The sequence below is a fragment of the Sprattus sprattus genome (assembly GCF_963457725.1).
Source record: "Sprattus sprattus genome assembly, chromosome: 7".
Lineage (NCBI taxonomy): Eukaryota > Metazoa > Chordata > Actinopteri > Clupeiformes > Clupeidae > Sprattus > Sprattus sprattus.
This window is the reverse complement of record NC_137926.1, coordinates 20,428,829-20,450,110: the sequence shown is the minus strand read 5'-3', so window position 1 is coordinate 20,450,110 and position 21,282 is coordinate 20,428,829. Positions and strand designations below refer to the sequence as shown.

At 46.8% G+C, this 21,282-nt stretch overlaps 1 protein-coding gene across 1 annotated transcript in view; it reads right to left on the bottom strand.

The window, feature by feature from the left end:
* The window catches only part of sema4ba (sema domain, immunoglobulin domain (Ig), transmembrane domain (TM) and short cytoplasmic domain, (semaphorin) 4Ba), a 52,919-nt gene that overhangs the window by 23,698 nt on the left and 7,939 nt on the right, over positions 1–21,282 (bottom strand). The window contains exon 2 of the mRNA XM_080842043.1: positions 7,843–8,368. Coding sequence (XP_080698169.1) covers positions 7,843–7,963 — 121 coding nt within the window. The 5' untranslated portion in view covers positions 7,964–8,368. The remainder of the gene's footprint in view (positions 1–7,842; positions 8,369–21,282) is intronic.

The window sequence follows — 21,282 nt, the reverse complement described above, 5'->3', positions numbered from 1 at the left end:
TTAGGCTCTTAGAAAGCCCTCTGTAGCCTGCTGGAGCGGAGTGGAATTCCCGATAGGTCTTTTCCGCGGCACAAGCCCAAAGTTAATTAGTAACACCGAGCATCCCATCGGAGAGAGAGAGGCGAGCGCGTAGCAATCTGGCCCTCAGTGCGCCGGATCAAAGGAGCAGCGTTTTGTTTGGCATCGGAACAGACAGCTTGGTTTAAGTAAATGCCTACTGTTTCTGATGGGTATCAGCTTTCCCAAGCCCCCGTGTGCAGATGTTAAAAGCATGCCCTCTCTCTCCGTTTGACACACGCCGTGATGTTGGAACACACAGTGGTAATTGTTATGCAGGCATAATCTCATTCGAGGCATTTCATTCAGAGAGGCCTGAATGTCATTACCCGTTACGCTCAAAATAAGACGTCACACTATAAAAAAATTACACGTTTGGAAAAAAGAAAGTGCAACTACAAACACTCATTCTACTCATTCCAACCCTTCATAAACTACAGTAACATCACTGTGCCTTAAAGATGCCTGCAGGTTAAGAGCCTCAATACTTTCTTAAGATGTACGTAACAAGAAAGCACTTCAACTGTGGCTGTATGAGCAACAACCTCTGCAATGTTTGGTGAAGAAAAACGACAAGTGCAAAGAACAATAGGATATGATCACTCTGGATAAACACAGGGTCATTTCATTGAGCAGAGCAGTCAGAGCGCTGAATCATGTTTAGTCAGGGCTTTATCTGTGCCACCAGCACGCTGCTTTTTAATTACTGAGGGAACAATGATGTCATCACCAGGTGTAATGTGAATGACAACCCCCTGATGTGTGTATGAAACACACACTCTGCTCACACTGCTTGTTAATTTAGAGCCTGTCTGAACGGCAAACAACCTAGAGGGACGGAGAAAAAAAATAACTCACTCTTCCCCTCTTCTTTTTCTTTCTCCCTACTCCTGGTTTTCTTCAACTCCGTCTCTTTGTTTTTGCTTTTGGAGTGCATTTTGGAAAACCTGATATCCCATCTTTTATGGAGGGGAAGTCTGATGCCCCATTTCCAGTGGTCTGTCCACAAACATGACCCACATTTTATTTTCATTTTTTTGTTCTTTTCAAGGGCGATAAATCCTGTGGCACGCTGCCCGAGGGCAAAACAAGACGTGAGGCGGAGAGAGGGGCCTAAAGAAGTCGGCTCTGCACAGGAGAGCTGATGAGCAACTCTGATCTTAGATCAGACATGGGGCAGCTGGGGGGAGGAGGGGGGGCAATAGCTCCAGTCCTGGGAGGCTAAAACTTACCCCAGGCACTGACTGACTCTGGGGCTGATTCCGAGTCAGTTGCAAGAAAGCACGCATTCTTCCATCGACATAATCTTAAGGTGAGTGTTCTGACAAAAAAAATTAAAAATAAAACAAAAAACTCTTGAAGCTTCTGGGGTTTATATCATCCAAAACAGAGACATCTCAGTAACAGCTAACTCTAAACAGATGGGCCTAGAGAAGGGAGCTTTTCAGAAAACCTGTTTTTCTTTTCTTTCCAACCATCTCTTTTTCACCTGGAGGATTTGTGTGAGAACTCAAAACAACACCATTTCTTTTCTCATAAATACTTTTATGGTCTTTGTATTGTTGCTGCAGTTTTTTATAAAGTGCAGGCAAACATATGTTTAAAACAACAAACAAAAGCACTGTTCTGATGGTTGACTCGGGAACGGACCAGAACCAGCTGCAATCTGGGTCTTGTGTTTTTGGCAGCTGTGCATGAAAGAGAGATTGATGGTGGCCCAGAGGCTCATAGGTAAAATCAGAAGACATTGGCTAGTGTTTTATTTTGTCTTCCACACTCTGACCCCTTTTTTATCAAGATCAGCAGGAGCATCAGCAAACATCTATCCTTCACCTTCCCAAAATAAATATTGCTTTCTTCTCAGAGAGTATACAGACAAATCAATCCAACAACATCACACGCATACGCGTGTGCACACACGCCCATGCACACACACACTTGTAAAGCAATCTACTTTAACTTTTGCATGTTCGCTCACACACCCCCACAAATCAGAGCACAAATCCACTGCCAGAACAGCCAATAAATCTGCAGAGTTAGTTCTAACGCATGTTCCTGCAAGTTTATTAAAGGTCTGTTGTCCTTACAAAGTGCTGGGCCCTGAAAGCATACGCTCTCTTTTTTTTTTAGATCCAATAAAAAGAACACACCATCCTTCAATCTCCCTAAAAACGCTCTCTTACTAAGAGGAAGTGGTCAGGGTGGCACTCCTGGGAAGGAGAAACCACTGATACAGTGCACTTTAAGTGCCTCTTCCCACCCAGGAAAAAAAAAACACTCCCCCTCTTCTTCCTCTCCCCAGGGCACCCAACTCAAAGCTGGGGTCACTCACAACGTGCTCCATCACTCCCCCCTCCCTCCATACACCCTCTCTCTCACAGGAAGTCCAGCACAGCAGCAGGAAGAGACAACAAGACTGGTGCATGCTGGGTACGTGCAAAGATGGAGGGAAGGGACAGACGAGGAGGAAGAGGATTAGAAAATAGTGCATCGTTCCAGTCCAGCCGAGCAGACGGAGAGGTGTTGAGTCCCAGCCGGACTCCCCGCCTTCACCTGGTGGTGGTGTTACATAAAACAAGCAATCCATCATACGAAATGCTGAAGTGATTGAATGAAGGGGTCGTCTCGGGGTGGGGATGTGAGCTAAAGGGTGGGAACCAGCGATGGCAGCATCTGGACTGGATTAAGGAGGCATTGGGGGGAGAGAGGAATGAAAGCCAGGAGATTTATCAAGCAAGCGACAGGGCCTGGTGTTTGTGTAAGGAGCCGCTCAGAGTGGCCCGTGTTTGCGTGAGATGGCACAACAGCGAGAGCGTGCTAGAATGGACACCATGGTGATGTTTTGGCATCCGTGGGGCAGGGACAGAAGCCAAACACAAGGCATGTTTGTATGTGAAGCAAGGGAAATCTCCCCACCCCCCCCCTTAGAGTAAAAAAGAAGAAAAAAAAAACATACTGAGGGGGAACTGAGGACTTGCAAACAAACTTGAGACCCACAGCAGAGGGGTCAAGAGGGGAAAAAAAGTATGTTCATCAGAATTCACGTGGCAAGTAGGTACAATTATAGGTTTCATGAGCACCTCGGAAATATTTACTGGGGGAAAGAATGTAATTAAACTCCTAATTCAAAGCTGAAAAAGGTCCAAACATTATATAACCGGCAATTAGCCCAACGGCTTTGTGTAGGCTTTTTACACGGGGCATAAGAGACCAGTATTCTACTTCCCTTGAGCTATGGGCCAAGAAGGATCCGGAAAGCCACAGGACAGTTCAGTGTTGCCTCAGCCCTGCTAATGTAGACACTCAGTCAGTGGTATTTTAGGTAACTAGTCAGCCTAATGCCCAAATACTTCAGTGGACATAAATGTGATCAACAGAGTTCTTGTGATGGGATGAGTCCAGAGCTGTATGGCTTGTGTGAGTTATGCACAAGTGCACACAAACAGTACCTTGATAATGCGAGTGCAAGAGCCATGTGGATGTTATTTCTTCAGGTCTGTCTGGTGTGATTAATGACCTTCTCTCTTCCACACTACCCGTGCCTTTCGGAAAGTGGGTTTCATAAACAGCGCTGATGTTGAGATCAGTGCAATCACACCAGATTCCCTGCGATTCACAAAAGAAAACAAACTGACGCTGCAGCTACACATCTCGGGCTTAAGGCTCCTTTATCCGAGGATTCTTGAACCGCAAATAAACTCCAAATTACTCGTCACGCCTATTCAGACTAGAAGGCTTGCACTGCAAATCCTCACCGTATCATCTCGCCGCTTGTCCTATCAAAGCCTGAATGTCAGCTGATGGCAACATGCCACCTTCATCCAGAGGTTATTAAAACACCGTTCTCCAGTTTAAATAAACGCCCGAAAAATTCCTGCCTCTTGAGTTACATGCATATCCACCGGGGGCTCTTGTCTAGCTGTTGTGGCTGTATGTGGGATGTATGGCCTACAATTAGACGGCATTGTTCTTTCCAGGATAGCACAAATGAGCCACCCAGGCTTTAAGTGTTGAGCAAGGAGCTTATGCATGTTGTGCCGCGTCTCACACGACACGCTTGTGCACCTCCAGTGAAATCGCTCCATTCTCCCCTTTTTCAAAGGACGAGTAGGACCACAGGCATTGGGGAATCTGTCATGCACCCACAAAGGACTTCACTGCCCTGTATATACAGTGGCATATACTGGGGACATTTAACTTTACATGCTCGGAAGATATGTTATCTCATTTGACAAGATTGTCAGCTTGATTTAGTGCTGCAAGATCGATTCAACAGGGCCTGGTGGAAGACGTGCACTGCCCAAAGGGCAAGGGCAAGCATGGCCTTCCATGCTTCACAAACCTATGAAACAAGTGCCCCAAGCTATACTAGATTCCTCCACATCCCCCCCACAGTCTACATGCATCACGCTCAGTCATTTACTGGGCCATAAGCTCTTTAAGAGTGTATGAATGTCTTGCAGGTGTCCTCCTTAAAGCATGCCCCTGAGGGCCTAAGCTTTACGCCCTGGTCCGCATTAAGAGCCAGGAACCAGAGTCAGTGGACAGGAAAGCAGATAGGGGCCGGGTCTCTCTCCCCTCCCCTTTAGCCATGATCCCTCCTGATAGGCGCATAATAAGAACCAGACCTACGTTCACACCACAACACACACACTCTCTCTTTCTCTTTCTCTCTCTCTCACACACACACAGACACACACGCACACAAATCCTCATTCATTATTCATGGCAGATTAGCCTCTTCATTAAAGTGGGTGGGCGTTGAGAGGGGTGGGAGAGGGCAGGGGAAGAGTGGCCAGGAAAATGTTAGCTCTGCTGGAGGAAATCGGGTCTTTCTGCCTCTTGTCTTCTTCCCCCACTCTATGTCTCTCTCTTTTACACTCTACCTCCTCCCTTCCATCTGTCCGTCTCTGGGCTGCCACAGCCACGTCCACACGTGTCAGACAAGCCTTTGGGGTTTTCAGCAATGTCTTGAGGAGGGGGAGCACAGGGTTGTCTGGAGTACTTATGGAGACGTAACCCCTCTCCTGACCCCTAAGTCCCGACGCCCTGTGCAGTGCCAGTGTGCTCCCTCGGGCAGGATCTATGAGTGCTGCTGCGATACATTGAACATGTGTGACATGGGCCTGACATGGATGGCATTGGATCTGCCACTGGCTCTGAGGACCAGTATACGGTCAGGGTAAGACTGACTGACTTTTACATTTCCTATTTCAATAAATGTCCAAATAATGACACACGCACACTTACCAGTACGAACACGTACACACACACACACACACACACATGTACACACACACGATCGCCCCAGGACAAAGGAGCACCTCGTGAGGTATACAAGCTCATAAACAGAGGTTACACCATCACTGGTCCCTTGGGACCTTTCTCCACTCCGTGTGAGTCTGTTCCACATCACTGTCCCAGATTTGCAGGCCTCATTTGGGTCCAGGAGCCTGCAAAGTCAATGTGACCTGGCCAGTTTCTTGGAGAGTTTGAGTATTCTGGACTTGTAAATTACACGCTCATGGGAGCCATAACTCAAACACTACATGGGCACCGTGCAAGCGCAAGGCCAACCCTTGCCACTCGAGCCTTAGGCGATAGGCAACACTGAGCAACCGCATTCACACAATGTTGTTTCTAAATAACAAAAGGAATAAAAGGCATATCCTGTCTGCATAACTCCTCTGTCAACTGCCTTAATGCCGCTCACCATACGGGTCAGGTGCTTTCACTGCTCAACAATGCCCGCCCGAATAAAAACAAGCGTCACTGCTAACGCTGAAAGGAGCTGGCAGAGTCCACGTAGTCACGCACTCCCCAGGAGAGAAAAGACACGCTCCTCAAATGACACGGGTGCTCAGGTGAGCAGAGGAGCAGAGGAGCGCGACATGAATCAAGCTTAAAAAGCAAATATTTCTGTCTGCGCAGGGCAATACAGAGAAGTCAGCAGTGATTTATGGCGTGCGTGTGTGTGAGAGAGTGTGAGTGTGTGTGTGTGTGTGTGTGTGTGTGTGTGTGAGAGAGAGTGTGTGTGTGGTGCTGTGGCGCTCCATCAGGACTGTTGTGAAGCCCTTTTGTGTCAGATGGCAGGTGTGAGAGATTACCTGGTGTTGTGGAGGCCCTCGATGAGAGAGAGAGAGAGAAAGAGAGAGAGAAAGAGAGAGAGCGAGACAGAGAGAGAGAGGGAGAATAAAAAGAGAGAGAGAGAGACACAGAGAAAGAGCGACATAGAGAGAGAGAAAGAGAGAGAGAGGGAGATAAAAAGAGAAAGAGAGACACACAGAGAAAGAAAGTCTGCATGCTGGGACAGGCAGTGGTTTTCAGCCAGAGGATAGTCTGACCCACTTCAGCCAGTGCAGAGGATAAACAGTAAATTCCACCATCATTATGCTTCAATCATGTTTAATTGTCTTATGCTGTTCTGTGTATAACTACAATATGTTGGTGTATGTCATTTTAGCAGTTATGTCATGTCTAGCAAGTTGGATGCTCAAGACTGGAGAGTCATACCTATTTTACAATACAAGGCATGTATGGATTTAAAACAAAGCACCAAGTGGTTACTAAATAGTGGTACTAAAAAGACTCCCAAATATTCTGCTACACAGTGAAATATTTCTGGGCATCTATTAGGGAATTTCAGTGAAGCAACCTCTGGAGTGTTCTTGACAGGAGAAGTGCAAACGTGTCAGACTTGCATGGGGTTTCCAGCAACTGGTCCCCATTGTTCTCTGCGTGAGTCAGGGCACAATGCGCTTGTTCTCTAGTCAACAGAACGACCTGCTAAAACCTGAAAGAGACCCACCCCAGTGAACCCACCATTCACAGGGAGGGATTAGACTTGGCATTTGCCCCCATTGAGGTCTGGAGGTGGTGCAAGGTTGGATCACTCTGAATGGTGCTAAAAGCACAGGCGCTGTCTCAGGGTATTGAGGAGAAGGCTGCACACCTACGACACTTTCCGTGTTCCTGTCTGTCGCTCAGGCTATTGTGTGGGCATTAAGTGTGTTTAATGTCGTCTCAGAGAAAAGGCCAACTTGTGGCCACTTGCTGGGCTCAAGAGGAAGAATGCCTGTGTAACAATGTCTGTGTGTTTTTATGCAGCTGTTCACTGTTACATAAAACACTCCTTCCGCCTCCACGTCTCTCCATAGAGGACCCTCCACTGAAGCCTCCCGGAGAGGGACGGTTTCTCTCCGTCCCATTTCGTTTATCAACACCCCAGCAAGTGCTAGTTGCCCGCTCCCCCCCCCCCCCCCCCAGAGGCTTCGCCCACCCTGGCCAAAGCTGGTCAACCCCACACAGACGCTTATTTATAGTCTGGGAACAGCCGCAGAGGCCAGCTCCCTTTGCGTACTTTTCAGTAAATGGATGATCTACGCACATGGGTCAGCCAGTGGGGCACAGAGACAGTGTAAACATGACTACACTCCTTCACTGTGTGTGTGTGTGTGTGTGTGTATGTGTGTGCCTGTCTCTCCCTCCCTCTCCCTCCCTCTCTCTCTCTCTCCCTCCCTCTCTCTCTCTCGCTCTCTCTCTCTTTATAAGTCATTCTCTCATTCTACTATTCTATTATTCCTTCAATCTCTCTTTTGATTCCATCACATACAACAACAGAGAATTGTGTAAGAGCAGAAGCAGGGTGGTTCAGGGGCCAAGCTTGGCAGTGTCATGACAACCCACTGTGTGTGTGAATATCTTTGTATGTGTTTGAGCATGTGTGTGTGTGTCTCAGTGTGGCAGCATGCCTGTGTGTGCCGAGCAGAGCAGCTCCTGGCTTACCGTAAGCGAAGCTGAGGCGCGGGGTGACGTCGTCCTCCGAGGCCCTGGCTGGGGCCCAGGCTGCCAGGAGCAGAAAGGACGCTGAGACGAGTAGCGGGCCCATGGCTCGGAGTGTCCGCATGGCGCCTCAGGACTACCGCTGGGGACGGGGGGGGAGAAAGAGTGAGAGTGTACGGCGTATACTGTTCTACTTTCAGGACTTTTGGGGATTCATGAAGACCTTTCTTTCTTCCTTCCTCACTCTTTCTCTCTCTCTCTCTCTCTCTCTGTCAGGTTTATTTTATCCCTTTCTCCCTCTCTCCTTCTTCTGGTATTGGGCAGTGAACAGTCCCAGAACAGGAGAGCTCCGTGGTGTTTGAGAAAACAAAGTCCCTCGGAGTGCTTCCTCTGTAGCGCTGAGTGATGGCGGCGATGCCCAGAGCGATGGCCTCTCCTGTCAGAGGCAGCCTCCCATGACACCTGCTCCCTGCAGCGCGGCTTCCAACACCGGTACACACACAAACTGGCCTCGGGTCCGCACACGAGCCTGTAACCAGGAGACAGGAAGAGATATAAGACACAGGGCACAACACACACATGAGGCAGAGGCATAATGATTTATCTCTTTGTTTAGTTCAAACAGCAGGTTAGATTTGAGTAATGTGGAGGCCACCCAACATCCCCAGGCAGTTTAGAGCCCAGACGGAATACTGTGGAGGTTGACTAGGTGCATCGTCGCACACATCAAGATGATTTTTCGCCATCAATTGGCCAAAATGTCCACTTCAACGGAGCAAAGCGAGCACTGAATACAGACTTCGGCGAATCACAGTAATTCATGCCCAGGGGCTGTGCCAGGTTCAGCCGATCCTCTTATTTTGCCATCAGTGTTTAGGCTACAGCTGACCTTTTCCCAGCATGTTAATGTCTGGGTCTGGCACGTCTGGGCAAATGTTTGGGGTTTTGTCGCTGCGTCGTCTGTAGTTAATGAATCCTTTCATAAACCTCCCGCAGGCCAGTCTGACCTCCCAGGGGTTCCTGTTCCTGGTGCAGGAGTTGAGGTCAGGTTAAATCTGATAGTGTCAACTGCTTTCCCTTCAGGCTGTGCTGTATTCGTCTCGTTCTCTCTCTCGTTCTTGTTCACTCATTCACTCATTCACTCGTTCTCTCTCTCTCTCTCTCTCTCTCTCTCTCTCTCTCTCTGTGTGTGCAGTATCTTGTGACCCATTCGGGTGTTTCTAAATGAGTTGGGACAGGAAATAAGAGTATTTCTTGGAACAGCGTAGCTACTTTTATTTTCATTCGGAGACAACGAGAAAGGTGTTCCCCTACTGCAGATAGCAGATCAGATTGCCGTGCCACCTGAGGTCCTGACCCAGCTGTGCCCTCATCTGGCCCAACTAGTCCCACTAGTCTCCGGATGTGGGCTGGTTCCCCTGATCTACTTCAATGGAAACGAAACCGAAAGATTATGTTACAACTCTGATATACAGCCTTATAAAAACAAACTCCAATGCCAAGGTACATTTCCACAGTACTGTTCCTTGTATTAAAGAACAGTGCTATGAGAATCAAATAAAACTAAAAAAACAAAGGACAAAGGAGGCACTGTTGACATAAGTAGATAATGTAAAGAGTTATTTCTATGCAGATGATACCACTAATTCTAGGACTACATACTGCATATCACCATAAGATACATAAGACCAGCTAAGTACATACTGTATTTCACCAAAAAACACATAAGACCAGCAACGTAATTACTTGATAAACTAGTACACTAGCCATTATAATTGATTGACAGTATACAGAGGAATACATACACTGAGAAGTTTTTCATCTGTTAAACACAGAGGAATACGTTTGGCCATATTCTAACTATGGACACTCTATATTCCATTTGACCTCATCTGCAACCCATATCAGCCTATGATACATGTGGTTCACCACAAGACCTGCTAAAAGGTCAGTAAATATGTAGCATAGTGCTACACGAGATATAGCATCTACTGTGACACCGTGCAATGTTATCCAGCGGCCCTGTCGATACGATGCGTCAGCGTGGCGCCATTGGAAGTGGTTACTGTAACTCTGACCATGGGGGTTAGTCTCTTAAATCAACCAAGATGAGTATCCAGTTCAGCCCATTTGTGGCTAATAAGTCGATACCAAATGCTAGCGATACTATTTTTGCGTTTTATCGGGGCGGCTCCTCCCTGCCACTAATGGATAAGTGGTAGTTTGTAAGTCATTGGGTTTCCGCTGAAGCATTGCTGCCTCAATGGAAGAGGGATTAATGAATAGGGAATTAATTATGGGAGGCTCCCAGATCCAAGGCCCTCCACCTCATATTATCGGACATCATACCCATACAGATATTACTGCATACTAGAATTACAACATATTATCCCCCGTTTTAAAAGAAGGATATGAAATGTTTCTGCGGATATTCAGTTTGATCATTCAGTGTTGCAACAAAATCACTCAATACCTGGATATTGTCACAAATTACCATGAGGAGATTCAATCCTATATGACCTTGACTGCTTTGAACTTTCTTTAGAGTCGCTTGTTTTGCCAAACAGAACAATGCCTACACTAGAACCATATGAGGCATCTGTTGTCTATCCTATAGCCCCACATTACATCACCTCACCATGTCACCCCACATCCAATCAGAAGTGTATCTATGTGGCAGCAGTTGCTCAAGAGAGAGAAAGAGCATTTGTCTTGATAACCAGAGCTCCTAAGGAACATCAGACTTCTCCAGGCTTTATACCAAAGTGCCCATTAGCAAGACATCATGTCAGGGGCAATTGCCTTTTATGGGTTCATCTGCATCATGCATTTCTTGAGTCTTTGAGTTTGAAATGCAATTTCAGAGAAAAGGTTCACAGAGGTTTGTAAACATGTAGCATTATCCTTAGATATTCATAGAGAGAACATATGGTCAAATATATAAAATCCAGATATACATACAGTAAATAGCACACATGACATAAATCCATATCTACTTGATGACAGATCGTTTTTGGAAATCTTCCCATCATTGTGATGGTAAAAGTGATCCTGGCTCTAAGGTGAGAGTAATAAACTTATTTACAGCCATCTCTAAAACAGAACATTACTTTTCATGAAGCCAATGCCAGAGCTTTGTTTTTTAGATGGGTGCTAAATTATAGGTCATAAATATTCAGCTACACCAAGGAAAAACAGCTCCCCCCCAGGTTATTTAACAGTCCACGGGGTGCCTCCATATTTCTGTCAGATGTTCTCAAGCCGAGGCCGGCAGCAGAGTGCAGCAAGGCTGGATATGGGGGAGGCAGGAGGCACTTAAGGTGTCATGAGAGGAGATGACACTCCCAGAAACCGTCTCCTCCTCTCATCCCCCTCTCCTCGTCCGTGCCTCCTCCTGCTCTTTCTCCTGGTGACATCAGCAGAAATGTGCTCGCTCTGGCCTTCTTCCCTGACCTCAGGGACGAGAACTTGTGAGATCTCTGAGGCAGATTTTGCTGAGGTCACCTTTGATATGACATAACCCCTTACATAAACTTGTTCGTGCTTAGGTAGGAGCCAGTTATGAAACTCTTTCGGTTGGTTGGCTATTAAGCTAATAAACCATAAACCATTTTGAAATATGTAATTACTGACTCGGAAGACTTTATTTGCCCACCTCACTGCACCTCAGACTTGCTATTGTTTAACTCTGGCCTCATGGGTTGTTCTTCCACCTTACATTTATTGCCTATTTAAGGCCTCCTTATTTCGCTTTTCACCATATAATGTAGGATAGAACTCAGATAAGCTGGGCAGGGAAACGGCACTGGAGAACCACATGGCTGAGTTTCAATACAACATGGTGTAGCTGCAAGAAAAGAAAGCTTGCTGAGCCTAAACTCCACACAGCAACGTGACTACAACCCACTTCTACTCACAAGGTCATTCCTCCCCTCTAACCGTCCATATGCTTGGCATGGAATGGGCCGTGCCACGGTCAAAGCTACAGACGCAGTCCTACTGGCAGACGGGGCCTCCGCAGCCATCATTAGCCTTCTCCGTGAGCAGCAAATTGGAGTCGCTTCCCAGCTGACCAGGCAGAGAACACAGGCTCATTAATCTAACGGAGTGGAGCGTCCCACAATGCATCTGGACAAACTTTGTTAGGGGTACGTAGAGAGTTACGGCGTGCGTGACTTAACGAGGGAGGAGACGGTTAGGCCCTTTTTCTGTCATTGCAGAGATTTACATTCGATATCGTGTGCTGCACCTTTTTCTACAGGGGGATTAAGATCTACGCCATGAATCATCCTATTGTCTCCACCACTACACCTCTCTGGCATGTGCACAGATGGATTGCGCAACACTTGGTGTTGCACTTCGCCAGTGTTATAGAGTAAACAAACAGTGACATAAGTGCATTCATAATTTAGATTCAAGCTGTCTGCCTTTCATCTGGATGCAAACACACTGGAGTTGACCCTGGTCACTAACGTTATGTAATCTTTTAGAATTTTTACTATTACATCTTAGGGCATTAGGCTGAATTCTGCGAAATGTTAAAGATTCTTTGCTGATCAGAAAAGTAGATACCGCATATTGAGAATACTAATGAAATAATAGGGGGAAAAACACACCTGCAGGAGTTTCACTTTTTTTCAGTTTTCCAGCCTTTTGTGCGCTTAATTCAAAGTCCAAAGTGCAAAGTGGTAATATCCTGCAGCTGCAGTCTATGCATGTCTCAAAGGTAAGTGTCTATGCAATAATTTCATAAACTAAAGGTGCAAATATAATTTGCCTGTCATGATATTGGTAAGACTTCATAGCAGCCAATCATCAGGTAGCTAATTTGAGAGGTCTCTTTGTGAGTGGTCTGTTGCCGAGTTACAAACGTGTTAAGATTTCCCTCTTGCTGGACATGGGCAGCTGAAGGCCTAAGAGGTTCAGGCAACTGGTCATGAATCACAGTGATCTACCACAACGCACTTTCTGCATTCTCCAACCTGACAGCTCAGGGTAGCGCTCTAAACACAACACTGAACCCAATGCAGCATTCGCATGGCAAAGATATAAATACAGCAGGCATAACCAAGGACAGACCAAAAGAGGCTTCAAAGCATATTTACACATGCCTGGATATGACAATAGACTTAACCACACAAAATACTTTTCAATGTATTGTTTTACTTTATGTTAAGTAATACACAAATTGATAATTGCACTATATTGCACCTTACTATAATTTCTAAACATTCCAAAGTATAATTTTATCAATGAACAACTAATAATTCTGTAAAATTCTGCAAAGCCATAAGCATGCTACAAACTGAGAGTGAGTGCAGTCACATAAATTTCATTATATCATGGGCACGCAACAGTGGATGGGTAGTGAGCCGGATCGTTTCCTGTCTCTTATAAATATAGCAGTGGCCTTACTACAGCGACAGGTGTTGTGAATATCGAGTTTGTAATCTGAGATGGAACAGTGAGGGGAGCTGTGTGTGTGTGGGTGGGGGCGGGGGGGGGAGGGGGGGGGGGGTATAAGAAGAGATCAAACCTCTCTTTGTATTTCGGACTGAAATGGTGTCTTAATGACTGATAAATAACACCTTGCTGGCTGTGGCCTCATCTCAGAACACACCTGTAAACACAGCCGCTGGACACCTGCGCTGCGTCACCTGGGGGTCTTATACACACACATTCACAGATGTGGCCTTTCACCGCCACCCCCCTCCAAACACACCACCAGCCCGCTGGCCCTGACCTCCCCCTCCCCCATCCCTTACTCCCTCCGCCTCTGCGAGCTGATAAACGCAGCTCAGATGTCTGTGTGTGTGAGAGTGTGGTATGGTGCAAGGTGTGTCTGTGGGCGTCTGTATCACTATGTGTGTGTATGCCTGAATGGTATGCGGTTTTGTGTGTGTGTGTGTGTGTGTGTGTGTGTGTGTGTGTGTGTGTGTTAGCGTGTGTGTGTGTGTGGGAGTATGTGTTTACGCATGTTGGGGGGGTGGAGGGGCAGTGTGGATGTGTCATCAGTCAGAGTGAAAGAGCGAGCCCCACATGTGAGGAGAGAGAAGGTGATTCACTGCACCTATCTGCACTCAGTGTGACAAGCAAGGGGGGTATTTTGTCACAGAAAGCTGCACAGATCTAAAGACACAGCCAGTGAGTAAGAAACAGGGAATGGCTTCCCGCTTGCGGTGCCAGAATTAAGTCAGTTCGTGACGAGTGACAAAGCCATTCATGCATGTCCTAGTTTGCTGAGAAGATATGAGCACGTAGTCCCAGTCCAGTTTCAACAGGGCGCATTGTTCATCCTCTTTCAGAGTGAGTAGTGACACAGTCATGTGTTTCACCACATTCATTCCTACCTACTCCAACTTCGATCAGATCTCTAGCCCTGCTCATATGGTTTGGGCCTGGCATCCCAGGGCTCTGTGGAAACTATATAAAGGTGACCGACATGGAGAGGATTGAAAGCCCCCTCGATCCACAGCACTGCAATTCCAAGTCCCTCCTCATCCCCGAGCCCAGCTTTGAGTAATTAATGGATGATTCCTTCCTGGGTGATCTGCCTAGATGTAATTATAACCATATGCCATTTTCAAAGACGTTTAATTGCCTAATTAAAATGCTGTTAAAAATGCTGGATCAAGATGGAAGGCATTTTGAACCCGGTAGTTGTGGGTATATAAAAATTAATCTTCAAATTTCCCTCTTATCTGTTTCACGTGTGGCTACGTTCAGTTTCAGTCACTGGCACCTCTAGTCACAAGAAGGAAAAGAAAAAGAGCCGAGCGCGGGGGGAAAAAAAGAGCCATTCCAGCGAAGCTCAAGAAAGCGTGTCGGGAGAGAGTCATGATAGATTAATGTAATATATGGCCATGAAACTGGACAGAGATGTTTCATCACCTCTTCCTTTTTAATTACAATTACTTAAAACCAGAACCGCTGTCAGAAGTGCAAATATTGGCAATATCCCCATGCCTTTTCCCACAACCCCCGTCCTCAGTAACCCCACCACCCCCAGTCTCTTTCCTCCCTCCCCTCTCCGCACTCCAAGCGAATTTCCATAGCAGATGTGGAGCCAGCAGATGAAATTTAGTGGAGTGGCGCAGCAGTCGGAGCGTCTGGGCCCTGCTATCTCCATCAGCGCAGGGTGAGGAGGGTGAAGAGGAGAGCAGCTCTTCAGCACACTCTCTTTCAGGGATGAGAGCAATAACAGATTCATTCGGCAGACGGAAAGGTTACCAAGGACCCAATCCACTTCAGGAGGGGTCGGGGGTGGTCGGGGTGGGGGGTAGAGAAGTGTCTCAGTGACCCGCGCTGAAGTAAAATAGCTCCTCGGCGGCGAGGTGAGTCAGTTGGCAGAGGGCAGAGGCGTGCGATAGAGTTACTTATCTACCGGACCTCTTACTCATCTAGTTTCTCTGCTTCCGATCGAGGAAAACTACCACGCAGACCGTAACAGCTGGGATGTGTTATCAGAGCAAATACTCTGGTTTTTCCCCTCGACCTTAGCACACACCCTGAAAGAAAGTACAGTTTCAGAATGCATTCATCACATTTTTATAGACCCATAAAGCGAAGGGTGTGTAAGGAAGTTGCGCACATTATCTATTTGGTTACGGTAAATGGCCACGGTCAAGCAAAGGTGTGAAAACAACATGAAAGCATGATCAATCATGCAGGGCTGAGCTATGAAGTTGTATTGGCAGTATGTGTTTGGGGCCTCTCAGGCTTGTGTGTTATGGCTGGATGCGCAAAGAGAGAGAGAGAGAGAGAGACAGCGAGAGAGAGAGATAGAGAGAGCGAGACAGAGAAAGAGGGGAGGTTGAGGAAAGGGAGAACTAGCAAAGCAGCTTTCTCTCCCCCTAGTAGCTTCCCCCAGCCTTTTTTCCTGGCAAAGTCTCCCCTGTCAAAACACATCAGCCAAGGTCTTAAGTTGGATTAAAACCCTTTCGTGTGTTGTCATGAATAAAGTTTCATAACACAGCCGACGCAGATACACTCAGTAAAAGAGCTGTGAGCAAAAGAAAGGGAGACGGAGGGGGTAGGGGCATTGGGTGGCCAAATTCGGTTAGTACCCATGACCTCTCTTAAGAAGTCACCAGGGTAAGTTCATCCAGGCCCTGAGGCACGAGAAAGCCTGTTGATTTTTTTTTTTCTTCAAAGGCCACGACAAAGACTCTATCTTTCAATCTCTTCTCATTACCTCCCTCACTCTGTCACAACCTATATTTCACAAAAGGTAACATCATTTCCCTTACTTCCCTTACTAGTTTATCTTCTAGCATCTGAAACCTTTGGACATTTAGTATCAAGTGTGTCACAACATACATATTCCAGGCAATTGCTTTAAACAATGCTTCCCCAACAATCCCTCTGAGAACAGAATACCATAAATAAAAAGATGTAACCACAGAACACTGGGTTTGAGTGTATTGGTCTATTCATGCTGCATCTCCTTTAAGGCACCCTGGTCTCCTCACCAACCCCCCCATTTTTGGGGGGGTGGGTTGATGAGTGGGTGGGTGGGGGGCATTAGTAAATGTCAGGACTCTCTGGAGAGTTTGACATTCAAGACAATGCAGAACACAGCAACAATGCATTCCTCCGGACCCATAAACATACCCCATTGATATGCCTGCTACATCTCAGAATGCTTTTCAAAGACCAATGCATTCTCTCTCAGAAAAAAAATCCCTGTATTGCAATTCAAGGAACAGTATGTTTGTTTTCTAAATATTGTATGATTTGTTTACCACCACCACCACCACCACCATCTCCCAACCCCTCACCCCAACACCACCGCAGCTGACATAAAAGACCCTCTGCAAGTAATTGCCCAAGTAAATAATGCATGCTGACATTTGCTTTGATATAGAGGGTGAACAGAATACAATTACACTGTTTACTGCATTGTGTATGCAAACTGTTTGCACAACTAAATTCAAAGGAATTTTATGCTTCTTATTAAGAAGCCATCTTTGGTGTGCTGAGTATTCGAGTTGCTCACGTCTAAGCTGAACCCATGGCCCATTCATCTGAGGGAGTGGACATTCGGCTTACACTTTCCAAACAGAAATATCTGCTTGTAAATAGTGTGTATCATATTCCGGTCTCTGGTATCCACCTAATCCAACCACTTGAAGGAAAAACAAACAGCTGGCCTCCTCTTCTTTCCCACTCAGAGACCTTATTCAGGGTGTGTCTATCCTCATAGGACCCAGCAGACTGAATGACAAAATATGAACAAGCCATAAAGCCTTAGGCTTTAGCAAACCATCTTGGTCAGTTATGCCAGTTTTCCATACGGATTTTGTCCTTTGCTCAGTTTAGCCCATCAGCCATGGATTTGCATTTCCATGCATCAGGGTCTACTCACTTCAGGGTGTGTCTTTAAGTAAGTGATAAATGTGGAGGCAAAAAACTCCAAAACGCCCAGTATACCCCAGTTGCCATACACGTATTTAGGTTTAGTCTAAAAAGATTTATAGACCATACATTTACTTTAGTCTAAAAAGAAACCAACCTGCTAAGTTCCCAGACCAGTACTTCTCTCTTTAGTCAAAGATAACGGAGATAAAAGTTTGGCCCGGCTCAAGAGAGGATTCAAAATGAGTGCGCCGCAGTTTTGCGTTGTTCAACTTGGAATGGAAATGCAAATTAGCTCGACAACAGCACGGCGTGGCCAAAAGTATAAACCTTAAACCACTTTAGTGTTCTTGCTTCACCAAATCAGACATGCTGATAAAACAACGGGCCAAATCGGACTCCATCCCTTATCTCCGGAAAGCTCTGTCTGTCATCAGCAGCTGTTTCTGTAGTCGAGGCTTCCCTCGGAGTGGGGAATGGGGAGGGGGGGTATTAAGCACTCCCTGCCACGCAAAGCACCCCAAGCTGCTCCAGAAACTGTTCAAGCAATTACCATGTGAGACGCTCTTTAAACGCAGCACTGGGACTGGAGATAAGTGCACAGTGGGACTGGATTGGAAGGGAAGGACGTTGGCCCAGCCCTTCACACTCTAATATTGACTTGCCCTTGGTGCAGTTTTTTCCCCCTCCTCTTCTCCTTCCTAGCCGGTGTAATGGTGAATTAGGGCTCATGTGTGTTAATGAGCTGGGCACTCAGCGCAGGGCTCAGACTGCGGGATCAGTGGGCCTCGCTGGCTTCCCCTCTCCATTGTGTCCCCATCACGTGAGATACAGGAGGAGGAGGTATGTGCTCTCGCAATGGCAACCATGGGAGTCGGTGCCAGGTCTGAGCCAAATGTGTTCCGCCACCAGCTCTTATCTGAGGCTAGAAGTTGGCAGTGCAAGAATGGCTGACTTAAACAAGCCAGGATTTATTCCCATCCAGCCCTCCAAAGTGTGTCATGTTTAAGCAGAGACTGTGCGTTCTCACCTACGGAACAAGAACAGATTGTTATTGTTTGTCTGTGGGAGGCCACAGTGGCACAGAGTCATCTAAACAGCGCTGCGAGTTTCTCAGCAGTTCCATGGCTTCTCTGGAACAGCTGGTCTTCCAGTGAAAGCTGAGGTCAGTGCTATAAAGAGTTATTTTTCCCAAATGGATAATCAACACTGCCAATCCTTTCCCAAATTTTAAATTAAAAAATAAAATAAATAAACTGAGCTGCTCCGAGCTCAGCGATCTCTTTGAAGGTGTCTGCAAGCTTTTAAAAGCAGACACTAAAATGTGCTGCTGTGCAAATTCCACAGATTTCCTCTGCTCCGCCCCCCCCCCCCCTCCCCCTCCACATCCCTCCCTCCTCAAGCCTGCTGAAGAAATTAGTCTCAGCTTCTTCAGCGAGCGATCGTGACATTACTGCATAGCACACAGGTGAAAAGCTGGAAAAGTAGCCTCAGCTGAAAAACTAGGTCATGGACTGTTTCACCGCCCGCTCACTCTTGCGCTAAATGTTTCCAATTGTTTGGATTATCTCACCATCTCACTTTATGTATTTACTGTAGGGGCAATATTTGGCCCTGATACCCTAAGTGCTGATAAGGCAAGTACGGTCTGAGAATCTGACTTAGCTCCTAGTTCCTGTTATGCCAAACTTGCTGACAGTGTGGTAATGGATTGATTCTTTGTTGAGGGGAATACAACAGAGTTCGCCTTTCCAGAAAAGGTCAGGTCAACGTGCCTAATATCTATACATTGTTAGGTCAGAATTTCCACCACAAGAAAGGCGTGTGGAAGCATTGCCAGTGCTTGGAAAAGGTTAGACGACTGTTTTTTCAGCATATTGACTTGAGTCTACTCCCTGTATTGAATTCTTGATCCGTGTCTTGAGAATGGCTGACAGCAGCTTTCACCTAGCCCCTGCACATAATCAGTATTGACGTACTGAGATTTTGGTCCCCTGGTCACATCACCAGGGCAAACGTCACCCAAACAATGGATCCTGTTTTGCATCATGACTCTTCACCTTGTCGGAATGCGTTCATATCTCCCTTTTTTTCCGCTCGCCTACTCGGTCTCAACATAATTAGACACGGTGCGTGTTCTCCGATGGCCTTAAACAAAGACGTGTGGCCATTTGCCGTTGATGTCCACAGAGGGAGGAGGGAAGACTCTGGATTCCTGAGGCTCCCAGCAGCACAGACAGCCACTTAATGTGCGTGGAGGCTGGCTCAGACCCATTCATCACCGGAGCAAAGCCCATAGAGTGCTGCCCGCGACAGGGCCGCTGGCATGCCTGCTCCCCTCCTCAGGCCCATCAATATCCCTTCCTTCACCCCGGGGTTGCTGAGGACACCTCCACCTCTTCTCCCTTGGCCTCCTCACTGATGGACGGCTGTCGCTCTCAGTGATGGAGCGTTTTGCTGCTGCACCATCTCTGCTTTCTCCAGTTCGCTCAGGATTGGCGTATCTGCAGGGGCGGGCATGCCGACTGAGGAGCCAAGGAGAGCTCATCACCTCTAGGCCACATCCGTCACTGACGTGGGTCCACGCCTCTGCTCCCACTAATGTCTATCATCGAGTGCATCCCGGAGACCGCAGCCCCATTCCACAGCTCTGTCTGTCAACTCGCTGTGCTTGCCCATGACAAAAAAAAAATATGCCTGGCTAGGCTGCTCCCTGCTGTCTACAGCAATGCTGCCACAGGCTACATGCTGTATAGTAACACACACACACATAAGCAAATGCAAACAAATCAATAGATATAACATTGAGATGGAGGGGATAGGATGCAAATGATGCCATTGATCTGGGGGATGCTCAAAATGAAGAAGTACTACCCAAACAATAGCTGACAATGGAATGGGTCTGGCCATGCTCTCGCAAGGACTGGGCTATGCGTGTGTTCCCTCTCACATCTCATCAAGAACTCCAGATGAGCTACAAATCAGCTATGAAGCAGGGCTGCAAGCCACGTGCGGAGAAAAGCAACTTGCAAACTTGTTGTTGGCCAGAGTGGAGATATGAGCAGGCGTTTGTGGCATGTTCTAGCCTACATTGGCTTTTCTTATCACTCGCTTTGTCTCAAAACCAAATGTCAAATAACCACCACCGGAAATTTCTCCATTGTAATATATGAAGTGTGATCAATATTGGCTGGCACTTGGATCTCAACATTAGAGGGGAAAAAAACCTAATCAGTGGCAAACTCATTTCTAGTTTCTAGTCTGATCTAAACTTTTGTGAGTGAATGTCAAGAATGAAGAGATACAAACTCCCCAGCTGTTTCCTGGATGCCAGCTGCATGCAATGTCATGTAAATGCAGAGTAATCTTGAGAAGCTGAGCTAGAGAAAAGAGGCGTTAGAGTTTGAGAGTGGCTTCTCTGCCACAGCAGTCAGTCAGTCTGAGCTCTGAATGATAAGAGCCATGTCTTTTGGCAGCATATGTAATGAAATGCTCTCAAAGCTGTTTCGGGCACAATTCAAAATACCCATTACAGCACACAGATTGAATCTCAGACATCACATTTTGCTAAAAATATCTTTCGAATTCACTATGCAAAAAGGGGGACATCTCTTATTCTAAATGTATTGACCATCTCCCCGTATTTGCCGATGTATGTGCTTCCCTGACGCACCTTTGACACAAACAAGCACTCCCTCTCTCTCGCTCTCACAAACACACACATACAATCATGGAAAAAGATATATGTGACATATCTTAAGATGTGTGTGGTAATTACCACACCAGACTGGAACCCCTCACACCGATGCTCTCTGACCCCCCTGAATCCCCATCACTCCAAAGCTCTTTGGTGGGTGACCTCCCATTAGGGGGCTAAAAAGAATGCTGGTCATTCCTGGGCCCACGGTCACAGGAGTCGCCACGACAGCGGCATCTCAACCATCCCTGTGATCCTTTGGAAATCCTTTGCAATTCAGATATTTGGGGTAAATTCCTCTGAAGGCTGCCCGTCAGCTCAGACAACGAGCTTTGACCTGTGAAGGCCGTCTGGACAATCATCCATCAAGGCAAGATGGACACTGTCAA